Source organism: Cebus imitator, unplaced genomic scaffold (assembly GCF_001604975.1).
Source record: "Cebus imitator isolate Cc_AM_T3 unplaced genomic scaffold, Cebus_imitator-1.0 Scaffold651, whole genome shotgun sequence".
In the NCBI taxonomy this organism is placed as follows: domain Eukaryota; kingdom Metazoa; phylum Chordata; class Mammalia; order Primates; family Cebidae; genus Cebus; species Cebus imitator.
Window position 1 is genome coordinate 221,195 of NW_016107966.1, and position 10,851 is coordinate 232,045.

General features: G+C 35.4%; 1 protein-coding gene across 4 annotated transcripts in view; it reads right to left on the reverse strand.

Moving 5' to 3' along the window:
- Positions 1–10,851, reverse strand: part of TRPM7 (transient receptor potential cation channel subfamily M member 7) — a 122,080-nt gene that overhangs the window by 28,168 nt on the left and 83,061 nt on the right. For all 4 annotated transcript variants that reach the window (XR_005198217.1, XM_017517885.1, XM_017517886.2 and 1 more), the window contains exons 22-26: positions 8,914–9,088; positions 6,016–6,142; positions 4,087–4,271; positions 3,221–3,353; positions 1,870–2,585 (exon numbers count right to left, since the gene is read on the reverse strand). Coding sequence is in view for 3 of the 4 variants with exons in the window: in XM_017517885.1 (XP_017373374.1) it covers positions 1,870–2,585; positions 3,221–3,353; positions 4,087–4,271; positions 6,016–6,142; positions 8,914–9,088 (1,336 nt within the window). In the remaining variant the exon portion in view is untranslated. The remainder of the gene's footprint in view (positions 1–1,869; positions 2,586–3,220; positions 3,354–4,086; positions 4,272–6,015; positions 6,143–8,913; positions 9,089–10,851) is intronic.

Here is a 10,851-nt window from a genome sequence, read left to right on the forward strand (position 1 = left end):
ATGCATCACCACACCCAGCTAATTTTAGTATTTTTAGTAGAGATGGGGTTTCAGCATATTGGTAAGGCTGGTCTCGAACTCCTAAATCTCCTATTTTGGCTCCCAAAGTGCTGGGATTACAGGTGTGAGCCACCACCACACCCAGCCAAGACTATAGTTAAGTTTACAGTAATGATAAAAGCCAAACTCCTTATAAAAGAAACCAACATGTGATATGAATAAATAGCTTGAAATTTAAAAGAAAAAAGGGGAACGAGCATTTTTTCTATTAATAAAAAAATACAGAAAAGCATTACATATATAATCACTCAGAAAGCAATGATTTATTCTTATACCTGTAACTTAAGAACAGAAAAAAATATTTATTTTGGCAATAACACTTCGATGACTTTAGTAAAAACTGTTTCATGCATAGAGATTGTTAAGATAATATGTTAATAAGCCCATGTAAAAATTGCCACATTAAGGGCAGCCTAGCAAGTTATTTTAGGCATGGAACATGCTGGTATTTACTGCTAGGCTATATGGAATTCATTCTAGATATATAAATACATAACTTTTCCTATATAATCTGTAAATAGAGAAAATACATATAATATATACATATACCCCACTGGCAATACATTAATAAAAAGGCTAAAATGCATTTTAAAAAATAAATTGGAAAAGATTTAATGTAGGAAAAGTTATGTATCTATGTATCTAGAGTGAATCCCATATAGCCTAGCAGTAAATATCAACATGTTCAGTGCCTAGACTGGCACTTAATGTGATTTTCCATGGGCTTATTAACATATTGTCTGAACAATCTCTATGCATGGAAGTTTTCACCAAGGTTACTGTGTTACTGCCAAAATAAATATTTTTTTTGTGTTCTTATCTTATTTAAGCTATCATTGTATAAGAATAAATCATTCCTTTTTGAAATGTTCTCCTCTGTGAATATATAAATAAGTAGACCATAACTACTAACTTTCCCAGTAGATTCCTAGATTTCCATTGTTGTTCTGATATAATTATTAACAGTGTTACCCCTTCACTTTCAAAGTGTTTTGCTTTGGATAAAAAATTACAACAGCCACCGATTTTGGTGGCTCACGCCTATAATCCTAGCATTTGGGAGGCCGAGGTGGGTGGATCACCTGAGGTTAGGAGTTCAAGACCAGCCTGGCCATCATGGTGAAACCCCATCTTAAAATAAATAAATAAATAAATAATAGCCATCTATTTACAGTACACTGCTCTTTTCCAGCTGCTTCTAACCTCCCCTAGGAGGTTCTCCACATACTTAACACTTATGAATCACTCAAGTCCTTTCAAGAGGAGTTATGAAATCCAACTGAAGATATTTAAATTCAAAAGACAGAACCTAAAATTCCATCAAAGAGGTATGTGTAAACATAACTCTTACAGCCTGATTCCATCTATTTCCCTTATTTCTTTTTTTTTTTTTTCATTTCTAGAAACAGGGTCTCATTCCATCACACAAGCTGTAGTGTAGTGGTGTGATCACAGCTCACTGCAGCTTTGAACTCCTGGGTGCAAGCAGTTCGCCTGCCTGAGTAGCTGGGACTTCAGGCACATGCCACTATGCCTGGCTACTTCAAAAAAATTTTTTTTTAGTTTTTTTAGTTTTGCTATGTTGCTCAGGCTGGTCCTGAACTCCTGGGCTCAAGCAATCCTCCCAGCTTAGCCTCCCAAAGTACTGGAATCACAGCTGTTTGATTCTTTTAAAAAATTTTATAATTATACTCTATGAAAAGATAATGACTTGTAATGCAGTACATGTTATTAATTATTTTTAAGGTGATAATTTTTCTTAGGTGAAAAATAAATATTGATATACAAATATGAATTTGCCAAACTTACCTACAAATGCTCCAAATTCTATATTATCTCCTTCTGTAACTTTAGAGCAAACAGTTTCTTGATCTTTGGTTACAGTTTCCAAGTGGCTTTTACAACTTGGCTGAGATGGTGTACTAACAAAAAATTTGGTTGGTGGGGATGATAGATGTGGTATACTATTAGATGAACTGCCTAATTTTTGATTTTTATTAAATATTTTCAAGAGTTCTACTCCATGTAGTCTCTGTCGCAGTTCTGGAGGGGAAACAGCACTTGGGAATAAGGCACCAGAAGAGGAACCAGCCTCTGGACAATTAAATTCTTTTCTCTGGGCTACTGCAGGTAACTCTTGACCAAATATATTACATTGGGGATCTTTGTCATCTTTCATTAAAATATTAGAAAGAAAAGGATTATTACTTTCAAGATCACTTTGAGGAAGAGAGGAGCTAAGCGTATTTACAACACTGTGCTTTTTCCATACAGAAGGTCTTATAGGACCATCGCCAATAAGGTTTTGAGCCAAGTGTTTGGAAATGCTCAATTCTCGTGTGATTTCATTATGAACTTTGCTAGCCTCTGATGCTTTCTGAGCAGTGAGTGTTTTTAATGTATCTACCGTCAGGGCTGAAAGATCTTGCAAATGGCCAATTTGAGAATCTAATGATTGTAATGATCTTTTTATGTAGTTGACACGATCTCCAACTTCTTTAATCTGAATGCACATCTGTTCCACTCTGTGGGAGAAAAATGAGCTTTTTTTACAAATGTGAAAAAATAATGTAGAAACTTATTTTGTAGCCTCAATAATAATGATAAAAAGAGAACAGTTTTACATGCATTTAAACAAGATATAAATAAGGTACAGTTATTTAATTATACAAGGCTTACCTTATGTTTAAGAAGGATCCAGTGCTAATCTTATACTAAAATGCAAGATTTCAAAAACCATTTTTGTTCCACAGACTATTTACTCCAATTATCCCACATCAAAGTAACATACAAAAAAGTATATACAGCTACATATACATAGAACTACCATTACTGTTACTGTAATTACACCAAACACCATATGCTTCCAAATGTAGTGAAGCCAACAGAAAAAAGAAATGCTGTAAAATAGTGAGGATAGTTTTAGTTTTCTCCCTCCAAACAATAAAGAACACTAACTCTTCTATTCTCTGTAACTAGGGTAAAAAAATAAAGAGATTGACTTGTATGGATTAATAGAACTATCTTTCCAACATACAATGTAAAACTGTCACTAAACTTATTGTTTGATAAAATAAATTTAACAATGACTAGGTATAAGATATATTACTAATAGATCCCATTTTGACATATAATCAATTTTAACCAAAGGGCTCTGAACCTTTCAAACGTGACACGAATTCTCTCTTCACTCCCAGAATGAAATTTGTCATCTTTTTCATTGAAATACATCTCAACACACTGCTCTTCAAAATCATGAAGTTTCTTTTGATCTTCTTCTGTTAAGAAAAGTTCTACGGGAGGAAATGGAGGTGAAAATCAATGAAGAGCTGTCAAGGTATCAACTTTAGCTTGTAATTCTTGTGAATTATTCAGGGTTTCTAAGACTACATCCATCATCTGCGCTTTTTAAACTTTTACTACTATGATTCTAAAGCACTAGACTACTATCCGTTTTTGCTTTACCTCTATGATGTCAACAGAATACGATCAGGTACTTTCTCTTCCTCTTCTGATTTCCTTTTACTACACAACATCCCTCCCCTATCTCTCTCATACCTCTCCCTCACATATCCACTCAGAGAAATTTAAGAACTAATCTGATAGAACACAAAGTCCCTATAAAATCTTAAGCATAATTTGACACGATATGATTAGTTTCATGTCGTATACAGAATATACTAAAATTGTTTTTTTATAGAGCTATAAAAATAGTTTGTAGAACAGCAAAGAAGTTAGGTTTAAATTCCCATTTTAACAAAAACAGAGATGCCATTCTCAAAATGAAGTTTAATGCTAAATCCATTTTTATAGATATCATATTGCACTTAAAAATTCCTTTATGTTGTTTCCTATGTTCCATTTTATAGGAAAAAAAATTCCTTTATGTTTAGGCAAATTTAACAAAAACCTTTACCATAACATTAACTCACTAAGTCATTTTTGAATAAAATCAATATATAGCCTTCAGTGTAAAACTGAGAAGTGATAAAATGAAAACATTTGTCTTAATATTAGTTTACTTACTTGGTCCATCCGAAGTCTTATCTTTCTTTCTTCTCTTACATATGCAGCAAAACAGAGAAACTATATGGCTAAGAATGATAAGTGGAGGAGGCAGAACTGGTTTCTCATGATAAGCCATAATAAAATGATAACGCTGGTACTTCCATACAATATTGGAAATTGCCTTCACTTGTAAATACACATTGCTAGAGAAATAATGAATAAAAATAAACTTTGCTAATCATCTCTTAAAGTTTTAAGTACTGATGATTTTATTGTAATTCTGTACTAAATAATAATTCAAAAAAAAAAATCCTTCCATAAACAAAACTAACAGCAAATGAGAAACTGGAAAAGATACAGGCAATAAGTATAATGCAAAAGCTGACACTGCTGAGAAGCTTAATCACAACTTCCCAAAAGTATCAGCAGAAAAAAAATGATTAAAAAAATTTCAAATATATTGCAACTTCATCAGAGAACACGAACCAAAGGGGAAAAAAAAGAAAAAAAAATTCAAATACTGTATGTAAATGGGTAAGACATAAGAAAATACTCAATCTTAGTAGTAATCAAGTAAGTGCAAATTTTAAAAACCAAAATCCTGGCTGGGCATGATGGTTCATGTCTATAATCCCAGCACTTTGGAAGGCCGAGAGGCAGGAGGACGGCTTGAGGCCTGGAGTTCAAGATAAGCCTGGGCACCATAGTAAGACTGACTATTTAGAAACAAAAAAGTTAGCCAGGCATGATGGTGTATACCTGTAGTTCCAGCTACATCGGAGGCTGAGGCAGGGACTGCTTGAGCCCAGATGAAGAGGCTACAGTGAGCTGCGATAGTGTCACTGCACTCCAGCCTGTACAACAGGCTGCCTCAAAAAATAAATATAAAGTTACTTTACTTACTATCAAACTTTGCACATTAAAAAAATAATACTTAGTGTGGGCAGAGAGTTGAGGACACAGGCCTATTTAGACTTATAAGCAAAAAGCCCTAAAAGTACATATATTGAACAGTCCTGCTTTTAGAAAAATATTCTAGGAAAATAAACATTGCTCAAAGATTTAACTACAGTGTGGTGTTTAGGAGCAAGAATTACAATTTAACTGACCATAACATACTGGATTAAAATGATGGTCTATAACATGGAATATCGGGTAGCCATTAAAAATAGACTGAAGATGAATATTTGTTGATCTGAAATAATCTTCATGATACTTTGCTTACTTATAAACAGTACATAAAACAGAAAAACAGGCTAGGCACAGTGGCTCATTCCTGTAATCCCAGCACTTTGGGAGGTTGAGGTGGATGGATGACTTGAGGCCAGGAGTTCGTGACCAGACTGGCCAACATGGTAAAACATCACCTCTACTAAAAATACAAAAAAAATCAGCTGGGCATGGTGGCGCACACCAGTAATCCCAGCTACTCAAGAGGCACTATAATCGCTTGAACCCAGGAAGTAAAGACTGCAGTGAGCCAAGACTGCGCTACTCCAGCCTGGGCAACAGAGGGAGACTCTGTCTAAAAAATAAATTAATTAATTAAATAAAAATACTATTTTCGGAAAGAAAAATGGCTTACACATATTCACAAAAAAAAATGATAGAAAGATGTACACCAAAATATTAACAGTGGATTTATTGAAAAATTTTCTATTTGCCTGTTTTCTGTATTGAACGTGTATCTGTTAGCAACCAAGGAAAAATCCCAGATAACGATTAAATTTATAAAGAAAACTTCATGTTGAAAGATAACCAAATTTAAAATTTAGAACTCATTTGATTACAAAAAACGTGTCTTATTTTAAATTTTTCAAATACAATTTTAGTAGTTTAAGCCTTAATAAAATTTTTAGATTTTAAGTTCTGCAAATTTCCTTCAAAATACGTAGAATTGCATATTAAATCATCTTACTATAATAAGCAATTGAACAAAATTCTTACTTGAAAAATGCAATAAGAAGATTAACCATAATGATATACTGTACAAAGAGGTAGACTGCTTGAAGAAATGGGGTCAACCATGTCCCAGGACCACAGATATGAGGGATAGAAGAATCATTTGCACACACTTTAGAAAGGAAAAAAGAAAAAAAATTAATATAGTAATTCACCAGTAACTGCTATTCATCATTGTTTAAGGTTATTTACTTAAGTTTTGATCATGTACAAATCTATTTCACAGATTCCAATAAAAGCCTCTGCACAGAGAGTCACAGGAATCCTAGCTTAAGAGTATTCAAACACAAAAACATTTTGTGAGAAATGTGGTGCTGCCTGTTTTACAACTTTATTCCAGAAAAGGAAGTATATTTAGGTGTTATATTTACCCTTCAAGGCAGAGTTTAGCCTGAGGCGCATTAAGGAGGGTAAAATTCCTGAATCAACCATATTACAACATTTCTGTAAGAAAAATGTCTAAACTTATCCCCCCTCGCGAGACAGAGTCTTGCTCTGTCACCCAGGCTGGAGTGCAGTGGCGGCTTACTGCAACCTCTGCCTCCTGGGTTCAAGCAATTCTTCTGCCTCAGCTTCCTGAGTAGCTGGGATCATAGGTGCCCGCCACCACACCCAGCTAATTTTCTGTATTTTTAGTAGAGATGGGGTTTCACCATGTTGGCCAGGCTGGTCTTGAACTTCGGACCTCATGATCTACCCACTTCAGCCTCCCAAAGTGCTGGATTACAGGCGTGACTGAACTTTAAGAGTATGGTTGACTCATACTCTTACAAACATAAAGAGTATTGAGTATATCTTATTATGTCACAAAAACGAGGCTGAAGAAATAGCTAAAGTGCCTCTCAAATATACAGGGATTAGATTTAAATTACTTATTTTTCATCACCGCATCTGAAAAATTTCTGAAGCCAGAACATAGCTAATTACAAACAAGGAAATGAAAAGCTTTAATACCCCCCACAGCATTACAAGGAATATAGTAAATTAACTTAGGTAGGGCAAGAATTAGAATTAAATAATGATGAATTAGTGGTAAGTTCTACCTAAATATTTATAGTATACTTAGCATTTAGTATTTGGTAATTTTTTAAAAGTATACGCATCAATGACATTCATAATGGATCTATCATTCCTTTAAATGGCTTTACAGGCAAATTAATGGTAAGGTCCTTTCACTCTTAAATAATTTTATGAATCTATTCTATTCAGATTAGTTTGTGGAAGCAAATACCCAAGAAAGAGAATGCAGGAAACTAAAATACTACATCCAATGCTTTATAACAACTACATAGTTAAAGCCACATCATTAGAAAAATAGCAGACGGCCGGGCATGGTGGCTCACGCCTGTAATCCCAGAACTTTGGGAGGCCAAAGCAGGCGGATCACTTGAGGTGAGGAGTTCAACACCAGCCTGGCCAACATGGTGAAACTTCGTCTCTACTTTAAAAAAACAAAAAAACCCAGGCATGGTGGCGTGCACCTGTAATCTCAGCTACCCCAGGGGCTGAGACACAAGAATCACTTGAACCTGGGATGCAGAGGTTGCAGTGAGCTGAGATTGCACCACTGCACTCCAGCCTGGGTGACAGGGTGAAATTGTCTTAAAAAAAAAAAAAAAAAGTAGCGGACAATAAAAACCTGGAAATAACACCAAACAGAAGCCATCAAGCACAAAATTCAACCAGGCTGGTAAAACATCATTAGTTTAACTACTGTCCAAGAACAAATAATGGCCACAATTTTCTATGTGGCCACCCTTGGACCTAACCATAATCCTCTCACTACATGGCCAGCCCTTGACCTAATCACCTATAAATACAAAGAAAGGAGTAACACAGATACTGGGGGAGGGAGGGATGAAAGAGAAGAAAGAAAAAGAGTGAAAGAGAATTAACAAAAGATTCTGTAACTCCAATGTGGAAGTCAGCAGAATACCCCTGAAAGCTGATAGCATCACTTACGATCACAGGTTATCTAGTCTCATTAACTAAGACAATACAAGAGTCAAAATGTGAATAGTAACAAAATTGAACTACACACTTAATATTCACTTTCAAAATAGGGTTGTAGTTCAAGATGGATTAAAGGTTGTCATTAAAAAAAATAGGGTTAAATCAGTGGGAGTTGTGTCATTGATTATCCAGAGAATATACTAACAAGTTGCAATAAAAACCTTAAGTATCTGTCATCCTCTGTAAAACTCAACATGCTGTAAGCTTTCAGTATTCACACAGGATCATTATTTTTGTCATTAACATTGTGCTTGACTTCTCAATATCGAATCCACCCTGAATAATCTAGGCTAAACATGGTAATCGCATCCTCCTTGCCTGTAACCATTTTAGACAGAGGCAGGCTGAAGCCAACTCAAGCTAATGAAATAAAAGGACAGGTTCAAAAGGGAATTTCTGTGAAAGGGACATTTTCTTCTAAAGAGAACCATGGATAAACAGTGTCTCTTTCCTCCTGTTGCTAGTGATGGTCTTATGATCATAAGGGAAACCTACACAGCTGGCAGCGGGATGAAAAAGAGCAGGCGTCCTTAGCTATGAATTAACCAACACCCTAAAGATCAGTGGACCTAGCTCAATATTGTTATGTGAGTTATTAAATATCCTTGTGTAGGACATTTATTAGACTATATTTCTATTACTTGTTACTAAAAAAATCCTAAAATACTTTTTCTTCCAATTAATTTGTATGTTTCTTCTGGAGTTCACTAATGCCTTTGTGTAGGGCTTAGGTTGTTAATGGTTTGACTTGTGTAGGGCTTAGGTTGTTAATGGTTTGACTTCTGAAAATACGCAATATTACTACAATTCAATACTGGTTTTAAGACATAAAATAACCAAAAGATAAACTTGTAAATAAAAAATTCTTACCATCAATTTCATATGCATAAACTTCACCAAAAATCATCCAGTATGGATTAAAAACTATATCTTTAGCAAGTGTCCAAGACGGTGCTTCACGAGGATAAAGTATTGCCTTTCTGGGAACACCAAAACTAAGTAATACAAGAGCCATAATCACTACAATGTAGAACATATTGGCCACCTGTTAAAAAATGAACACTGTTAAAATACAAGGAAGTTTAAATACTATGACAAATCTTTTTTTTTTTTTGAGACAGATTCTCACTCTGTCGCCCAGACTGGAGTGCAGTGACATGATCTCAGCGCACTGCAACCTCCGCCTCCCGGGTTCAAGCGATTCTCCTGCCTCAGCCTCCCAAGTACGTGGGACTACAGGTGCCTGACACCATGCCCGGCTAATTTTTCTATTTTTAGTAGAGACAGGGTTTTACCACATTAGCCAGGCTTGTCTCAAACTACTGACCTCATGATCTACCCACCTCAGCCTCCCAAAGTGCTAGGATTACAGGCATGAGCCATTAAGCCCGGCTGACAAATCATTTAAAAAGTTTCTAATGTTCTAATAGACCAAAAACATCCATTAAACACAAAAAAACTTTGACATTCTTTTTGTTCCTAGTGATAGCTTTCAGAAAAATTTCATCACTGAATAAACCTTAACATCTAGGAGATTATGAAAAAAAAAAATGATCCATTAAACTAAGCAAGTCATGGGCACCTTCATCTACATAATGAACTGTATCACTAGTTCAAACTGAAGTGTGCCTATCTCTGGGGTACATGAAGATTTTTAAAAAGTACAGAGACTCGGGCAGACTTAGGGAATCAATTTCCATAACTGCCCTTTCCCAAAGCTTCTCTGTTCTTATAATGAAGGCACGGACTCTCTCTTCTACCTTGCCTCTGATAATTGTACTTTGCCCACTTCACAAAAAAAAGGAGTATTTCTCACCCATCCTGAATCCATGGGTGCCTTGTTCTGGGATATGAAAACTTCCTAGGAGCCAAACAAAGCAATCTGAATTATTAGCATGGGTGTTGAAAAACTAAATGATACCAAGGCCTGGGAAACAAATACTTTTGTAAGTCGTATAATTTGTAATTCTTTAAATTCAATAAAATGAAAAAGGACCTAATTGAGCTAAAACCTAGTAATTCATTGAAAAATAATTTTCATTGTTAAATCACAATGTGTATTTTGACATAATTATGTAAAAATTCAAAGAATTATGCAGAATTCTATAATAAAACTTTACTTCCTATTTACTTATTTAGGTATATAAGTTCTCCAGTCTGCACTACTTATTGTCCAGCCTAGACAATATAAAAAAGGGAATATATGGCCAGGCAGGGTGATTCAGTAATCTCAGCACTTCGGGAGGCTGAGGTGGGTGAATCACTTGATGTCAAGAGTTTCAGACCAGTCTGGCCAACATGGTGAAACTCCATCTCTACTAAAAATATAAAAATTAGCCAGGCATGGGAACACATGCCTGTAATCCCAGCTATTCACGAGGCTGAGGAAGGAGAATCACTTGAACCCAGAAGGCAGAGGCTGCAGTGAGCTGAGATTGTGCCACTGCACTCCAGCCTGGGCAACAGAGCGAGACACTGTCTCAAAGCAAAGAAAAAAAAAGTGGGGCAGGGGGGGATATACATATAAAAAAGTGAATGCTTTCTCACTCTATCAACATGTAATATTCATTCATAAATAATTATCTGAGGAGAATGGCTTCATGCAAAAGAGAGTACGTTACCCTGTGAACTTAAAATAATTGTAATGACAAATTAAAAGAAATTATGACATTTTCAGATATTTTAAAAATATACAGTGTGGGAGGCCGAGGCGGGTGGATCACAAGGTCAAGAGATCGAGACCATCCTGGTCAACATGGTGAAACCCCGTCTCTACTAAAACTACAAAAAATTAGCTGGGCATGGTGG